Raw genomic sequence first — 18,571 nt, 5'->3', positions numbered from 1 at the left:
CGCAATGGGCCCGACGTCCACGGCCTGGGCCGCGTCGTACAGGACCAAGGCGCCGGTGTAGGCTGACGACGATCGCGGCCTCTTGGCGTCGCGCTATTGGGCTTGGGCGGCGATCATCTTTCTTGAGAGGCCTCTTGCCCATCTTCGTCTGAACGGAAGACATGGGGAGTTCGTTTTCATTGTTCTACCGGGCGCATGCAATTGTAGCAGTAACCTGAATGCAAATCGCCGGATTAAGATCGAATGTAGTATGAAGCATGGAGAGGCCAGCCAGCCGCCCGGACGTCCGGCCCAAGGCCTGCATCCGGACACGGCTTCTATTCGCAAACGCGTCGTGCCCTCTCACGTAAAATCGATTGATCGAATAGAATTACGTCCACTGCGCCACGCAATAGGAGCTGCGACCCTGCTCCCAACCGTGGCATACGCAGCCCATCTCCGCCTAGCGCCCATCCCGCTCTGGAGGCAGCGTCCGTCGGTACGGAGCTCCCTCACTTGCGCCCGACGAACGCAGCTCCCTCGTCCCACGCACATCGCCAATCCCTCGTTCATATGGATGCCCTGCCGGCTTCGGGAGAGACGATGCAACAGAAGGTGGGAGTAGGAGAGATGCAACACCCGATCTACTTTTGAAACATAAAACGGTTGCAATATATGTCTGAGGTAGTTAAAACACTTGAAACATGCTTCTGAAGCACTTAAAAAACACACCTAAAACACACTTGAAAACCATTGCAACCATACGCAACATCCGAATAAAACACATGCAACATATGTGTGAAACCTATGCAACATCCAGGTAAACATAATCGCAACATGCGTCATGGAAAACACAGATGAAACATACCTCTAAAAATATCCGAAACACTCGAAACATACTATTGTAACATGCCTCTGAAAACAATTATAACATATGCAACATGTGCAACATCCCTCGATTTACCTTTGCAACATCCATATGATTAAACTAAAACATACATCTGAAATGTCTGAAACAATTGAAACATACAATTGCAACATATGGGGGAGAGAGCCTGGCGTGGGGAGCGCCATGACAGCCGAATCTGCGGGCATTAGGGGCTCCTGATGGGGGATGACGCCAGTGTGGGGGGAGGGGCGCCACCGGGGTGGGGGGAGGAGCCGCCGATGTGGGGGAAGAAGTCATAGGGTGGGGTGGGGGGAGGATGCTGCGGTGGGGAAGGATCGCGACTGCCATGCAGTGGGGGGAGGGGACACCATGGAGGCCGCCGAACTTGAGGTAAGGCGCACGTGGAGGAGGGGGTGGCTGGATCCATAAAGGTGAGGGGGAGGCTTGCTCAAGCCACCATGGAGTGGGGAAGCGGTTGCCATGGAGTGTGGGGAGAGGGCGCGGCTGCAACGGCGGAGAAGAAGCGAGCTGCGGCGGTGCGGTGGAGGCGCCCGCAGGCCGCAGCGGTGATGCAGAATGAGGAACGATGGGTCGCTCCATCGATTTTATTTCATTTTTGTTTGGTGGGCCAGGAGCAAGCTTTGGGCCGTTCCCGCAGGCCCAGCTAGTGCAGTATCATTACCTGAAAAATAAAAAATTCACACCACAGAGGCACAGATGCTCTGTTTATTTCACTTCTCGTATTCGTATTGAGCATGTTTTTTCTTTTCCACCACGATTGGATTTATTATTTGCATGCTAGAATCCTAGTTCGATACTACCGATCTCTCAGTTCAGGCAATATATATACGTACGAGGCTACGGGCGTGGATGTGTCCAATAAAATCCTATCCTAGTATACTAGTCCGTGAGCCCAGAAACACCGACGCGGGCGGAGGACTAGGCGACGACGCATCCTATCCGAACCAAACGCGCTTGCTCATTCCCAGCAGGCCCGGCCGGAAGCACGCCAGCGCGCTCACGGCGTTCCTCACGGCGGACGAGAAGGACAGCGTGTGCGGCGGCGACTCCTACCGAAGAAGCGACCTGCAGGGGATCCAGGTGCCGGCCTACGACCGCCACGGCCGGCGGTTCGACAAGAGGCTCTGGATGGTCCGGTCGAACAGCTGCTACCGTCTCTTCGGTCATGGCCTCATGGGTGGAGGAGTTTCTTGGCAGACAACCAGCTCGAGGAAGCCATGGCTGTGGCGAAGGAGATGGGCAGAAAGCTGGAGGTTGAGCTCTGGGTGTTCCGTTCGGTGGAGCGGCTGCCGATGGAACGCCGTGCGGAGATCGGCCACCACCCTGATGGGGCTCTAGGGATGGCGATTTTGATAAGAAATTAAGGTTGATATATATAGCTAGGGTGTAGCTGGCTAGGACAATTTTAGGACACACTAGATACGGATTAATCATCTCAAATAATGCTTGAATTCTTGCCTATATTGTCTTCTTTTAGATGTCAATTTCATCGCTAGAATCAATATATTCAAATCTGTTTCAAACTTGCTGTCCGTGGGCCACACGGAGGCCGAGAGCCCGAGACTTGGGCAGCGAGTCCCTCCAGGTTATTTATTCCGCCCACTCCCATCTCTCGCGCAGTCGCGCTCTTAAACCTTTTCTTCTTGGACTTCATGTAGAAGATGATAATTCAAAGCATCGAAGTTTGTTTGCGAATTCAGATTGCAACACCCAGATCAGTTGGAATGTAATTCACATAATGGCTGCATGTGTGCGAATGCTATCAGCACCTCATATTTAGCAGATATTTGCGCAGCTTCACCCCCCCCCCCCCCCCCCCCCCCCCCCCCCACCCCACCACACACACACACACCCCGGTAGCATGCATTTTACATGTGACAGATAATACATTTTAGGTAAATTTGCAGGTGGAATGCATTTTACATGTGACAGATAATACAATGCTACCAAACAGGGCCGTTGTTGTAGGGCATGTTTGGTTGGTGAGACAATTTCCTGTGAGCCATTATAAAAGATGCAACTTCCTCACCAGCCACTGAAAAAGTTCATATTCCTTCTCTACTATTGCTTCAATTTTTCGGACTCCTACACGCCACTACTGTCAACTTTTGGAGCAACAACAGCTAACGGAAGCGCGAAATGTCCCTTTTGCCCCTCTTACAGGTAGGCCCCATGCGTCAGCCTTCTTCTTCCTCACTCCATAGCCATGGAAGCCAGCTAGCTGCATTGTTGCTGGATGTCCAGAGGGGAAGGGAGCTGGGCTAGGCGGGCGGCTGAACACTAGCGGCACACGCCGCGGTGTGGATCCATGCGACGGTGCCCCGTGACTGCCTGCACGGCTGCCCCAGCGGTGCTAGCATGGTGCGCCGGCGGCCACCCAAGCGCTGCCCCCCGGACATTTAACTTTTTGCCATCCTTATGGATGGCACTCCTTCATTTGTCATTTTTACACGGACACCTACCCATTTGTCATCACAAACATTAACACTCCTAATTTTTTGCCATTTTTGGTGATGTGGCATGCCACACAGTCAGCCAGCGTGACAGCGCCTCTCCTCCCGTTGCTTCTTATCTCCTCCCTCCACTCGCTGACATGTGGGCCCCACTAGTCAGGTTCATCTTCAACCTCTGGCCACCGGAGAAGGCTACCAGCGTGGGGATGGGTCAGCCCACGGCAACGCGCATAGGATGCTACTGCGAGCTCTACGCACGCCCGCGACCATGCACCGCACGTCGGACGCGGCCTTCCTCTGCGCCGCTTGCGACGTCAAGGTGCACGGCGCCAACTCCCTTGCGTCGCAACACCGCCACGGTTGCCGCACGCGCCTCCTCCTTGCGGTCGCGGGATCACCGGCGCCGGCGCTGGACGAGGACGGGTACGAGTCCGCGACGACCTCTTACGTGCCCACGAACGACTCGGTGGCGTCCACGGCGGAGGCGCGGGGCCCACGCGCCGGCCGAGAGCGAGATCCCGAGCCCGAGCCTGGGCGCGCGTGCCAAGGCGATGCTCGAGGGGTGGGCCAAGCAGACGGGCCTCGCGTCGAGGTCAGAGGTACGCCGGCGCGCCGCGCGGGTGCTCCTGGCCTGCGCCCATGACCTCGCCTCCACGCGCGTCGCCATGGCCGCCGCGCTATAGCGGGAGGTGGCAGGGCGCGGTGGGATCGACGGCGGGAGCGGGGGCAGCCACGGCGAGGCGCTGCGGCGCCTGAAGGCGTGCGCGCACGTGCCAGCATGCTCAGGTATGTGGCCATCATGGCCACCAGGAAGAGCACCCATAGGAACATGGTCCCCCTCCCGCACACATGCTCGCCCCTTCTCCGGTGGCCAGAGGTTGAAGATGAATCTAACTGGTGGGGCCCACATGTCAGTGAGTGGAGGGAGAGAGAAGAAGCAGCGGGAGGAGAGACGCTGCCACGTTGGCTGACTACATGGCATGTCACATGAGCAAAAATAATAAAAAATTAGAAATGTTACTATTTACGATAACAAATACGTATGTAAAAATGACAGAGGAAGAAGTGTCATCCCTACGGATGGCAAAAAAAAGTTAAATGCCCACACACACATGGAGCGCGCGGGACGCGGGGTTCGTGCGGGGTGGGGCGCGTGGGGGCGTGGCGGCGGCCCGCCCGCGGCGGCGCTAGGCCAAGGGGCCATGGTGGCGTGTGAGTGGAGGGGAGAAATGAAAGGCTCGCCGGCCATGGAGGTTGCTCACCGGAGAAGAACCGCCTGGGCTACGCAGGACCTGCCGTTCTCCGCGCACGCGCTCGACAGGCTCGCCGACATCGTCGCGCAGGACAAGGAGGCCCTCTTGCAGCAGCGAGGAGGCGGAACGCAGCAGCAAGCGCCATGCGGTGCGCGCCCCTGTGCAAGGCGAGCGTGAGGGGGCTCGGCGGCGAGGCGGTCGGCTGGGGGCCTGGCCAGTGCGGCGACGACAGGACCGAGCGCGAGCACGCCGTGGAAGGCGTCGTCGAGGAGCTTGGAGAAGAACGGGATGAGGGAGAGGAGTGGGGAGCCCGAGGTGGCGTGGCCGCGAGCGCCTGGAGGCGGTCAGCGACGTGGGACAGGAGGGCATCGAGCGCGAGGAGCTCGTCGTGCTGCGCCAGATCGAAGGACGCGACGGCTGTGGTGGAAGCTGAGCATCGATGGTGGACATTAAGCAACAGTGGGCTGGCTTCCATGGCCATCGAGTGAGGAAGAAGAAGACTGACACGTGGGACCCACTTGTAAGAGGGGCAAAAGAGACATTTCATGCCTATGTTAGCTGCCATTGCCCCTGAAGTTAGCAGCAGTGGCATGTAGAGGTGAGAAAAATTGAAGCGATGGTTGAGAAGGAAGATGAATTTTTTCGATGGCTGATGAGGAAGTGGCATATTTTATATTGGCTCACAGGGAATTGTCTTGATGACCAGAACTTGTCATGCCACAGTTTTGTCATGCCACAGCTTTTCTAGCAGCTATTTGGTTAGCTGCCACACCTATGGCACACCACACTTTCTTAACACCACGTCCTATATGTCATAGACTTATTTTCGTGCCAAATCTTGCCATAAGTGCAACTTCGATGTTGCTCATCACACTTTCTATGGCAGCCACAATTTGCCGAAGGTTAGGCGTGGCAAGTTTCGGTCGCCACACTTTCTAGGGATGGTGATTTTTGATAAGAAATTAATAAGGTTAATATATAGCTAAGGCGTAGTTGGCTAAGGCAATTTTAGGACAAACTAGATACGGATTAATTATCTCATATAATGCTTGATTCTCTTGCCCCTATATTGTCTTCTTTTGGATGTCAATTTCAACGCTAGAATCAATATATTCAAATCTGCTTCAAACTTGGCGCAAGTATGGTAGACTCCAGATTATGATGATATGCTTTAATTCTTATCTGAATATAAGGTGCTGATAGCCTCCAGGTTATTTATTCCGCCCGATCCCATCTCTCGTGCTCTCTGATTTTCTTAGCATTCGTCTTCAATTTCAAGCTTTGCTCTGAAATTTCAGTGATTGTTGCAATGGTGTCATTCTAACTTGCTCACTGTGATCTCCATGGCCAAATAACTTTTTCTTCTTGGACTTCATGCAATCAATTCAAAGCATTTTGCAAATTCGGTTGCAAAACCCAGATCAGTTGCAATGTAACTGACATAGGCTGCATGTGTGCGAATGCTATCAGCACAGCTGTTTTCCCCCTATCAAAGACCAAGTTTACCGGTGAAAGAGAATTCCTTATTTGACACTGGGAAAATAAGTCGTTTTTTTTTTGGCCCTGAAATTTTCTTCGTTCCCTATTTGACACTCACTTCAACTTTCATCCCTAATTTGACACTACCGTCAAATCCGTTAGCTAACGGTGTTAACTAACTGTTAAAAAGACGTTTTTGCCCCTAGAAAAAAAGTGGCGAAGCAAATTTGAGAGGAAAAAACCTGCGCCTTTTTTTTTTACAGCTGGGCGCATGCATCAGAGGCGGGCACAGTTTTTTTCCTCTCAAATTTGCTTCGCCGCTTTTTTTTTCTAGGGGCAAAAACGTCTTTTTAACAACCCGTTAACACTGTTAGCTAACGGATTTGACGGTAGTGTCAAATTAGGGATGAAAGTTGAAGTGAGTGTCAAATAGGGAACGAAGAAAATTTCAAGGCCAAGAAAGGAACGACTCATTTTTTCAGTGTCAAATAAGGAATTCTCTCTACCTAATATACCTATATGTATCACAACGAATTGCAGGTGGAATGCATTTTACGTGTGACAGCAATGCTGCCAAACAGGACCGTAGTTGTTAATCTTTCCTGTAGACAAGAGTTGTTTCAACTCTCAAAGAGTATGGAGGTTTGTTCCAAATCCAGCCTCCTAATCTAATACCAAGGTTAGGCACGTGGAAGAGTTTTTTAGAGTTTTTTTCCCCTCAATACTTGGACATGGGATGGGTAAAACCACTATAAAACTAGCAAAAAGACAAATCTCAAAACATGAAATTATTTGCACGAGGTGTAAATGAAACCACTGACAACTGCTATTTATTTCAGCAGATAACATTGGCTACTCTTGTTCTTCATCTTCTATAAGTTTACACCAGTAATTAAGCTAATAAAAACTGTTATGGCCCATCATAAAATTATGAGGTATGGTTTTATAGCAAAGGAGGTTTTATAGCAAGCATTGGAATCATCTGTACAAAATAACTAATTTAGCATTAGAGTTGTACCATTTCGTTGGATATTTTCCTCAAATCTGTTGAGCCTTAACTGGAACAACCATCTCAATATGTACAAACAGCTCTACAACTAAATCTCATTTTCTGGCAACTAGCCACTGTATATTACATAACTATGCTTGCACTTGTCTTACCTTCTATTCATGTCCTATGAAGTATGGATAAACAAGGAGTATTGCTCACAAGTTGCGACATCAAAAGCTGGACAAAAAGAATCTAGTTGACGCACAGGATGTTGCCTTTGACCTGTTCATCAATTGAAATGTCCAAAGCTTTATTAAACTTTAAATAGCAAATTAGCAATCTAATACAAATAAAATCAACAATCAAGGACATAATAGCCATTCTCATGCACAAGTCAATGGATATCTACAAAGTTCTTACTAATCTTAAAATGGGGTGCACTTTGTGGCTATCAATTTTGGTAGTGACCTACACCTACTGCAAGCATGGGAATTTCCTGACGAGGTTCCTACTGAAATCAAGTTGCCAGGGCAAGGCCATGGAGTGTCCATTTCTATCATGCATGCCTTTTTCTAGGGATGTGAGTGTGGTGGGGTGTTGCCGTGTTGGTTGTAACGGTTTCTCTACGTGATTTTTCTTTTTAATATAATGATACGCAACTCTCCTACATGTTCAAGAAAAAATAATTCCATGGCTTATGCATAGGCATTTATCCGTATGTGAATGACATTAACATTATTCCATGAAGTGATGCTAGTTAAGATGCAGAGACATATGAAAGCATTCTGTAGTGCAGTAGTTAATAACTAATTAGTGTAATGTTAATCATCTTTCACCATCTACAATTTAAAAAAATGGCACTAGTTTTTGCAAGGAAGATAAATATTCTAATGAGTGCACATTTGGCGCCCTCGTTAGCTAAAGTACCATGTTGCAATGTTTTAAAAATCATCACAAAACTCATGTATGCAGTAAACATAAAGTTAAGTATAGCCGCAACAATTCAGTTTGAAATCCATCCTAGATGTCAAGAAACAAAATAGATAAGCAGTCAACCTAGCACTGTTCATTATGTGCTGACAGTGACACTTCAGTTTTATTAATCTCAACATCAAAGATGAATTTCAAATTGAATTATTGCACCACATAACTTTGGGTGTACTACTGTCGATGTTTCACCACCGATAGCCTACCACGGGGGTACCCGGGGCAGGTTGTTCGGGCTTCAGCGTATGCAGAACTCGACGGTAAACGCAAGAGACAGTCGATTTATCCTGGTTCGGACCCTCGATCTTTGATCGAGTAATAGCCCTACGTCCAGTCGACGTTAGCCTTTGCATTGAATTGATTGTAAAGTGTTGTGTTCTAAAGTCCCATCTCTGTGTACTACTGTTGATGTTTCACCACCGATAGCCTGCCACGGGGGTACCCGGGGCAGTTTGTTCGGGCTTCAGCGTATGCATAATTCGACGGTAAACGCAAGAGACAGTCGATTTATCCTGGTTCGGACCCTCGATCTTTAATCGAGTAATAGCCCTACGTCCAGTCAGCGTTAGCCCTTGCGTTGGATTGATTGTAAAGTGTTGTGTTCTAAAGTCCCGTCTCTAGGAACTCTGCCCTCCTTTATATAGTCAGGAGGTCAGAATCCTAGTCGGTTTATAATGAGAGAATCCTAGTAGGATTACAGAATAATACTACTACTAAGATTACATGTGAGGAATCCTAGTTAGACTAGATCTTCTTCCTTCCTTGCGTGGTATCCCGTAGGTCCCGCACCGACAAGCCTTCGAGCACTTCATGGTTGAACTCTAGAAGCCTCGTCTTGTTCCTTCAGGTCTTGTCGAGTAGGAACAAGCGTCGTCCGAGTGCTTTCTTGAGCGAAACCGTGTAGCGCTTCGTGAGATCTTCGCGTAGTGTGTACCTTTTTGAAGAAAAAAGTACTCTCATTTGGGTGTAGCTCCCGAGCCTCTTGCTGTTTGGCACAAGGAGCTGGAGGGTCTTCACTTTAATTTGCTCTGATTCTTCGTCGAAGGGCTCCTAAGCATATACCCGGGTTCTTTATTAAAAAGAGCTCAGATATAGCTATGTCTGGGTTCTTTTTGTCGTGTGGCCTTGAAGTGGTCTGTATTGAAGAAGTCTTCTGAGTGATGTGCTCTTTTTGAAGGAAAAAATACACTCACTGAGTGTAGCCCCCGAGCCTCTTACTATTTGGAACAAAAAGTTGGAGGGTCTTGAATCCTATGTTGTTTGAAAAACTGCTGTCTTGAGGAAGTCTTCTATGTGATGTGCTCTTTTTGAAGGAAAAAATGCACTCACTGAGTTTAGCCCCCGAGCCTCTTGCTGGGTTCTTTTGTCCAAAAAGAACTTGGATACAGGTTCTTGGCATGTTCTCTGGTAGTCTGCTTTTGTCAGATGTAGTTGTATGGTGGTTGGTGATAGTACATGTTGTTTGTTCACAAGTTGTACAGTGTTGGTATATTCTTTCGAATATGCTTGTTCTTGAGTGCTGCTCCTTCACGCCTAACTTCTCTTTCATTGAATTTTGTCTTTTCACTGTGTCATTTGTTAGGTTTGTTCCGTTGGTGCTCCCGGTCCATGTGCACCGCTTCTTTGGCCTATAAATATCCTCCTTCTGTGCTGTTTTGATTCATCGAGCATTTTTGTTGCGTGGTCTGAAATCTCCGTACCATATGGTAGTTTGTGAAGTATAGCAGCCTCTAGGCGTATTTTGCCGTTCTTGTGTATTTTGCCGTAGCTGGAGGGAGTCTTGTGATAGGGATTAGAGGTAGGCTAATCCCGCAACAGCATTGTACTTGGAAGTACGTGGCGGTAGTTGGAGGGAGTCTTGTGATGTTGGATGCGATCCTTCATCTGGCAATTCTGGGTTGATCCTCGTCGCCTGCCCTGAGACTGTCCAGTGCAGATCAACACCATATCCAGCATCACATCGGACTTGGGTAGACAGATGCCTGCCGGCCTTCTCTGCTCCATGTTGTCCCACCGTGCTGCTGATTTCCACCTTGGATGCACTGCGTCCGTCCTTTGAAGAAAACAGTGTAGCCGAGGGCGGTTTGTTCTACCGAGTAGCAATTTAGAATGTTTCACCACCGATAGCCTGCCACGGGGGTACCCGGGGCAGTTTGTTCAGGCTTCGGCGTATGCAGAACTCGACGGTAAACGCAAGAGACAGTCGATTTATCCTGGTTCGGACCCTCGATCTTTGATCGAGTAATAGCCTTACGTCCAGTCGGCGTTAGCCTTTGCGTTGGATTGATTGTAAAGTGTTGTGTTCTAAAGTCCCGTCTCTAGGAATCCTGCCCTCCTTTATATAGTCAGGAAGTCAGAATCTTAGTAGGATTACAGAATAATACTATTACTAAGATTACATGGGAGGAATCCTAGTTAGACTAGATCTTCTCCCTTCCTTGCGTGGTATCCTGTAGGTCCCGCACCGACAACTACATACATGATTTTTGTGATGATTTGTTTTGAAACATTGCAACATGATATTTTAGCTGAAGTTAGGGCAAAGACTACTTTGTCAAATTAGTTATATGTTTTTATGAACATACAAATCAATCAGTTCAAGAATTCGACGTTTCCTTTCCAGTCTCTTTACCAAAATTTGGTTGTTACTGTTACACAAAAAGTAAAAAGTTTGAGCTAAAACTTAATGAAAAATTAATCGAAACATTTAGCAACAATATCAGATTTGGAGTATTTACTTACCAATCTAAAGTATCCTGCTTCAATAAGCTCATGCAGTCACTCTTGGCTCTGGAATGGATCACTTGAACTTACCTCATTCTTTGCAAACTGTTGTGAATCATTGGTCAGATTCAGTAAAATCAGAAAAGAGAGTTTATCTAGATTATCAGGGAGCGAAACAAACCGTTGTTGTTGTTGTTATTGTCGCCATTGTAGCAGGTTGACTTGATGGTAAAACAAAGTTGCTCCAAAAAAGTGGATCCACGGAAGGATCAGCAGGGCTCCAGGTAGTCTTCATTGGTGTAGGCATAACAGGGGCCATTGAGTAAGTAGATCTTTGCACTAGCAACTCATTCATGTTAATATTAATTGCCCCTGTATCATATCCAGTAGCAGGTACTGAGGCAACAGTCTTTCCTTGTACAATTTCTTTGCTAAGAGTACATTCTTCAGATAATTTTGTAGACTTCTCCAAGAAGCTTTTAAAGGCATCAGACTGAGATAATATGCTGCATGCTGATAAACCCATTGAAGAGGGCTTTGATGGCGAACCGAGGCCAAGAGAAGGCAACTTATAGGGTTCAGTCTGTTGCATTGAACTTTCAATAGCTTGAATTTCGTCAGCAATTTCTTCTGTTTTAGATGTATCTGACTGCCTTGTCTTCTTTGGTAGCCACCACCGGATGTAATTTGTAAGATCAATTTTCCTCTCTAACCCAAAGCTTCCTGCAAATTTCCCATCCAACATGATATCCTTGCCTGTAGTTTCAGAAGTAATAAAATCATTAGCCACACAATCTGATAGCAACTTCTATCACCTTAGAGTTTGACAACTACAAAGAACAGCAGAAGTCTGTACAGACTGACCACAACTAAGGCTCATGTAGTCATTGCCAAGTCCCAAAGAGGTATCCCATCTGGAATTATGAAGTTGCCTGCATGATAAGGCACACCAATGTGAAGCTTTACGAAGTGCCAAGATTCTGACTTAATGCACACGACTTAATGTTGTGACAGAGAGTGAAGAAATTTATGCACAAGGTAGCTAGGATCAAACTAGCGATTGGAATTGGTAGTAAATGGACTATTTGCTTTTTCTCCTTCAAGATAAGTTTGTATGGGTGAAATCAAATATTCCTAATTAAGGATAGAAATCTTCTTTATTAAAGAATGAATTAAGGGTTTGCATAAAAAAGTAATTTCCATTAGCAGCGATAGAAATCTTCATAGCTAACACATACCTAAGAAGCCCACGATATTTTGGTAACCCCCTGTAGAAGGCACTGCTCTTTCTGCAGTGGATGGATCTTCTGGTCAGTGCTTAATAAAATAGAATAATCTGTATATATATATTAGAAATGCACAAATATACCTCCTAAGAGAGACGAGATAGTCCTCCTTGGAGATCATCTGCATCTCTTCAAGGTCTCTTGCATAGTCAGAGACCTAAATAAGCAAACATATATGAACATAAGTCTGAAAAATCAAAAAAATACAACACAGCTTCAATTGACTACTGTGATAATAAGCATGGAACAGAGCTAGCATAATACTCTACATTGGCAACTCATGTACAGTTATCAGTTCAAGCAATTCTATGTGTTGATACATTTGTTTTGTCACACTCAACAGAAGATATTGTTGTTTTTATTGCACTTATCAGTCGACCGACTTGAATCTTCTAAAAAAGAAAACATTCTACTCAAATAGAACTGCGCAATTATGACATGCAAACATCCATTTCCAAATATCACTACAAAAAATAATAGAATTAATGGATAGAAGTACAGGCTCGGAAGTGTAATTTCTTGTCCACCATTTCATCATGTGAATACAAAGGAGTACAGCAGGTACTTGTGCAAGCATGATATATCAGGACCACACTTTGTCAAATTCAAAATAAAGGACAAAAAGAAGGCAACAACCATGATGTAGACACATCTTACATCTGGTTGCAGTCTCAAAACCTCAAATTTGAAAGTACAAAGCTATGTTGTTCAATAGCTTTTGTCAAGATTTCTTTGCATATATGCACCTATTACTCAATGTTGGAAACAAAGAAGGGACTTTTTAACCAATAAAAGGAGACCCACAAGATGCTTCCTCAATTAAACAATTTCTCTTAACGGAAAGCAGATTTTGACGTCTCATTGCTCAGTGTTCGAAACAAATAAGGGTCATTTTTACGGAAAAAAGTTTCCACAAGATGCTTCCTGAATTAAACAATTTCTATCAATAGAAAGCTGATTTTCTTGTGGTTGTTGTCTAAAAACAAAGTGCTTACTAGAGATAACTTGAGTAAGAGAAGAAAGTTAGAAGATGTTTCTTGCTTGTTTTGTTGTAAGGAAGAATCTGTTTTACACTTGTTTTTTGAGTGTGCAGTAGCTGCACAGCTCTGGTGTTTGCTCTCTGAGATTCTTGAGGTGAACCTGGGAGGTTCCTTTGAATCCATTGGCCAGTTTTGGCTTAGTAATAAAAGACATGGTTTGGTGAATATAATTACTGCTGCTGCTCTCTGGAGCTTATGGAAGCTCAGAAATGACTTATGTTTTCAGAATACGGGATGGAAATGGATGGATATCCTGCTGAGCAAAATTGCATATACGGCACAAAATTGGCTAATTTTGTGCCCAGAGAACAAGAAGGATTCCCTGTCAAGAATAGTGCTGGACATCAAGAGGAAAGCTTCTGTGGTGTTGTGGCTTCCTCCCTGAAGGCAGTGGTGGGACTGGACGTTTCTCTGGAGAAGCTGCAAGTGGTGGACCGAATGCAGAGTTTCCTGAAGATGAAGCCGGAGCTGGTTTCTTCTGATGATAATTTCCAAGGCTGGAGCTCTTGCCGACTGGCGTGAGATCCAGTTTGCTGATCTTGTAATGCTTGGGTGCTGTTTTCTGTGGTTAAAGCTGATGGTTGTTTCTTTAGGCTGGTGTTCAGTGGCGAGCGCTGCTGAGGTTTCTGTGGGTTCCTTTTAGTAGGTTCTTCAGTAGTCTTGATTTAGGTTTGGTCTTCTGGTTTATGGGGTTTGCTGGATCATATACACTGCACTGTATTGAATATTACTGTCTTTTAGTGAATTTCAAAGACGGGGGCGATGGCCCTTGAACTCTAAAAAAAAAGTGGGAGAACTTACAACAATTAAAAACACGAGTCACAATCATCATCACACAAGTAAAAATGACTCACTGGAAAATTTATTTGTGTTCCAGCTCCCCAGTATTTTAATGCAGCAAGGTCATAGGCCCTTGCTGCAGCCTCTTCGTCATCATATGCACCTATGTTATTGCACACAGAATTGAGAAATTAAGAAAATCATAGCAACTCTGCAAATTAAGTTAAAACCAGGATGCCACTTACCTAAATATACTGCAATAGCGATTGTGCGATGTAGTTTTCCATGCAAAAGAAACAATTCAATCAGATCAGATCAATGATAGCTATGCAGAAATAAACATTACAAAGAAAACAATATCATTGACTAAATACAGTTATGCATCTCCCAGAGATATGAAATAGATCAGAGGAAACTGCAGCAGGCATAGCTCTTTACTTCCATCCATGTCTTGCAGTGATTATGTAATGATGCAAGAACAATCATTATTCTGTGACAGCCCAACCGATTCACAGCACGGTGGGAAAGGTGGAAAGCATGTTTGAGTGTCAAGTGTTAGGTTGAAGAAGATTCCTCGAGTCACCAAAAGAAATGTCGATTTGGACATGTAGCTTTGACCATTAATTTCTGTCAGGGTATATTTGTACAAAAGAAAAATCACAATATTATAAATATGTTTCACAAAGTCTGTCTGGTCCACATATCTTAGAGGCTCAACAACTGACGATCTTTTCACAAAATCAGATTGTACCTAGTTTCATTGGATAGATGAATTATTAATATGTCCAATGAGTATGTATTTATCATAGTCAGTGACGGACCTAGGTTTTTACCTCTGGGTATGCGCAGCAAAAAAAAATTCTTATGCAATTCGGTAAACCAAAAAAATTTCTTATGCAATTTTTTTTACATTGAAAATTTCTACCTATCTCTATGACTGGCGGACCCCAAGGTATGCGGTGGCCCACCCTGCATACCCTGTAGGTCCGTCCCTGATCATAGTTCCATGTAATCACCATCAAACACTATACCACCCAGGCATGCAGACCAGACAAACATTGCAAAACAAAGGGAGTATTCAAGTACATATCAATGGCAAAGTATTAAAAGTCTGAGTACGTGGTACATGCAACCAAAAACTATGTTATATATCACATGAGCGAGAAGTTACTAGCTCACATTAATTTATGAGTAAAGCTTGGATGTCTACATAACCAAGGCAAACTATCTATTCAACCTAATCAGGTTGTAGTGGACAAGTTTGCCCATCTGACAGTTGCAATCTATTTAGGAATTCAAGAACACATACAACTGCAGCTGCTCTGTATTAGAGAGAGAGACATACCTTGTTTCCCCTTTTTGTTCTGATTCTGATTCCACGTGCTTTTGTCCCAAAGGTGAGCCTCATATCGACCTGTCCACCTATGCCTATTGACGAGCCAAAGTCAGTTCTATATCATATAAGGTAATGGAGAAAAAGGTTGAAACTAGTTATTACAAAGTCATGATAGAAATGTTATGGCACCCGCAATGGTATAAGTCAGTTACTAGCTCTAAGCTAACCCTTTCCAATAGTGCTAGCTCTTAGCACTGGCTCATAGTATGATTAGGCCCACATGACACCCTCACATGATCTTGGAATGTGTGTACGAGACTAGCTCTTGATCAAGAGCTAGCTTTTCTCTCCCTTCTATTAAAAAATGAAAAAAAAATGCTAAGAGCTAGCTTATAAGTCCGCCACTGCGGGTGCCCTTAGTAAAAATTGCTGGTAGCGGCAGAAAACACACATAAATCATTTCGATTCAGTTGCTGGACCGAAATTGCTTCAGAAGAATTCAAAACTCTAGGTATTACACCGACTAAGTACCCATGCGCAGTGAATGGTTGTGAGAGTGTGAGACCATGAACAGTGAATGCTGAATAAAACAGCATTGATCCGATCCGATGTTGTGAGACCATGAACAGTGAATGGTAGCCAAAGATTTTTAGAATTCAAGTAGTTGCCAAAATTATTCATGACTAGGATACCTGATAAGATCGGAAAGTCAACGCTGTTAAGACTCAAGAGAGCTTAACTTAACGAAGCTCCTCCTTAAGACGTGAGATCGCCGCCTCATTTCCAATTCCACCTACAGCCAACTGTACTACGGGGAATAAACCTCTGCGGTGCATGGGAGGAAAAACATCTGTGCCGCAACCATTCGACCTACAGCTACAGGGTATTGGAATTGCGCACATATAGTAATAGATCCCGAGTGGCAGAAACAACATGGCAAGCTCTTAGCAAAGGAAGATTAGCGAGGGGCCTAAGCTCTCGGGCCAGGCGGCAACGAGTAGCACGGAGGGGGGAGGCAGGGACCGTGCGGCGCGTACCGGGTGACCCCGCGGTAGATGGAGCTCCGCTTCCCCGCGGCACAGGGAGGCATGCGGCTGATGCGCTCCTTGGCCGTGCACACGCGCTCCTTCCGCACCGCCAGCGCCCTCCTTGGCACCAGCTCCCCGGACGACACAGCCGCGGCCCCCGCAACGGCGCTGAGCGACGAGGACGAGCCGCCCTCCCCTGCCCCCGCCACAGCCACGGCCTGCAGCCCCGCGGCCGCGTCGGGGTTGGGGGAGGCCATGGCGCCCTCCGCCGGCCGGATCGATCGGTCGGGGCGGAGCCGAGCCGAGCCGCGACGGCGAGGGGTTGTTTCGGTGTGCGCAGCGAAGCGTAAAACGGGTGACCGTTTGTGGGGCGGCTTGTGTGGTGGTGGGATTTGAAATGGTGTGGAACCAGGGTGGGGTGGGGCCGCGGGGTTGGGGCGATAGGGACGCGTGGAGCCCAGTGGGCTGGCACAGGGGAGACAGGCGGACGGGGCCGCAGGGGAATCCGAGGATGCGGCATTGATGAGTTGCCCTCGCGATGGGACGGGAATGGGGGAAGCGCAGGGCAAGGTGGGGTTGGGCCCGGACGTGACATGGGAACGGGGGATCGGATCGGCCCGTCGTCGTTTCCTCGAACGGCAACGGGCGCGCTTCTCGAGGTAGACCTGGTGCCTCGACTTGAGTTGATGAGTCGGTCGACGCGGGTTTCTGGCTGGGAGAGCGAGGGAGGCCGCGTTGTCGCGTCGCCGTGTCGAGGTATCCGCGCCTGCAGCATGCCGTACTAGACAAAGCGTAAGACACAGTGACAGTGCAACAGCTTATACTATTAATGTGTTTTTCTTCAATTATTAAGAGCAGAATTATTTGCGCCTTGTTTAGTTGGACCCCAAAGTCCAAAAAGTTGCTACAGTACCTGTCACATCGAATGTTTGCGGCCCATGCATGGAGCATTAAATGTAAACGAAAAGAAAAACTAATTGCACAGTTTGGTGGGAAATTGCGAGACGAACGTTTTAAGCCTAATTAGTCAATGTTTAGACACTATTTACCAAATAAAAACGAAGGTGCTACAGTAGCCCCAAATTCCAAATTTTACCAACTAAACAAGGGCTTGGCTACAATCAACAGTTGAATACCCATTCGATAATGCTCTCGGTCGGCCATCCGTCCGAACGGACCTGGACCGAGTTGCCCACTCGCGGAACAAACTCCGCCCACATTGCCCCTCACGCTGTTCGCTTGTTGGTTTTAGCCAGCCCAAACCAGTCAGCCAACAGTATTTTTCTCTCACAATAAACCAGCATCAGCCAGCCCAGAAACCAACCAGCGAACAGGCCGCCCCTGTCTGCATCATTCGTTCGCTTGCTCTGTGGCGTCTGCGCACCGCACGCCCCTGCTCTCCCCTGCGCCGCCCCTACTCGTGCCACGCACCCACGCTGCGTGCCCTTGCTCGCGAGACGGATCTCACCCTCCCCCGCGCCGCCCCTACCTGTACCCGTTGCAACCGTGCTCCATCCGCCACTCCATAGCATCGAGCTTTGCGTCCACTGGCCTCCATTTTCGTCTAAGCAGCTAATAGATGTTGCGCTTGAAAGCGCATGTTGCAAGAGTCTGTTTTTCAAGTGTTTGAGATGGTTCAGAGGTATGTTGCAACTATTTTATATGGATGTTGCATATGCGCAATGGTTGTACATGTATGTCGCAAGCTTTTGTTCTCAATGTTTCAGCTGTTTTTCAGACGTTTGTTGAAAGTGTGTTTATTTGGATGTTGTATATGTTTCACAAATATGTTTGCAAGTGTTTTATCTGGATGTTGCGTATGTTTTTGTAATGGTTTCAAGTGTTTTCTAAATGTTTTTGCAAGTGTTTCAGATACATGTTCCAAATATTTCATCTGCCTTTAGACGTATGTTGCAAGTGTTGCATTTGAATGTTTCAAAAGTGGATCGGATATTACATCTTCCTCCTCGCCTCAGTGTCTCCTCCTCCTCGCGACGCCGGTTGAGCATTCACAGCCTCCTCCCTCTCTTCTTGATGCTGGTGACGTTCGGGGCGATGCGGGCCTCACGTGGGCGTGCAAAATGGCGTGAAAATTTTACTGCAGACGCGGGCGTCTGGACGTCCATGCGCTAGCAAGCCCGGTACCCATTACTTTTCCAAAACGATATCTACATACAATGTGTCGTTTGTGTATTAGAAAAAAGTGAAAACTACAGCTAGAGTATTAAAAAAATAGCCCAAACCCCCTCCCCAAAAAAAAACACATTCACAGCTAAATATTAGACTTTACATTATGAAAAATTAACACACCTTCATACCTTGAAT

General features: G+C 46.7%; 1 protein-coding gene and 1 pseudogene across 1 annotated transcript; one reads left to right on the top strand and one right to left on the bottom strand.

The window, feature by feature from the left end:
* Window positions 1-3,577: 3,577 nt before the first annotated feature.
* On the top strand, window positions 3,578-4,313 carry LOC136510830 (uncharacterized; annotated as a pseudogene).
* A 2,716-nt stretch (window positions 4,314-7,029) lies between these two features.
* Window positions 7,030-16,638, bottom strand: LOC136512602 (AP2-like ethylene-responsive transcription factor SMOS1). Its single transcript, XM_066506561.1, has 10 exons — window positions 16,256-16,638; window positions 15,228-15,310; window positions 14,128-14,136; window positions 13,957-14,045; window positions 12,146-12,219; window positions 12,015-12,065; window positions 11,641-11,708; window positions 10,958-11,532; window positions 10,795-10,881; window positions 7,030-7,347 (listed from the first exon to the last, which is right to left on the bottom strand). The coding sequence occupies exons 1-9, from the start codon at window positions 16,501-16,503 to the stop codon at window positions 10,831-10,833; spliced, it is 1,248 nt and encodes a 415-aa protein (XP_066362658.1). The 5' UTR covers window positions 16,504-16,638; the 3' UTR covers window positions 7,030-7,347; window positions 10,795-10,830.
* Between the last annotated feature and the right edge of the window lie 1,933 nt (window positions 16,639-18,571).

Source organism: Miscanthus floridulus, chromosome 16, assembly GCF_019320115.1.
Source record: "Miscanthus floridulus cultivar M001 chromosome 16, ASM1932011v1, whole genome shotgun sequence".
NCBI classification, from domain to species: domain Eukaryota; kingdom Viridiplantae; phylum Streptophyta; class Magnoliopsida; order Poales; family Poaceae; genus Miscanthus; species Miscanthus floridulus.
The sequence above is the reverse complement of the archived record's forward strand: the minus strand, read 5'-3'. Positions and strand labels throughout refer to the sequence as shown.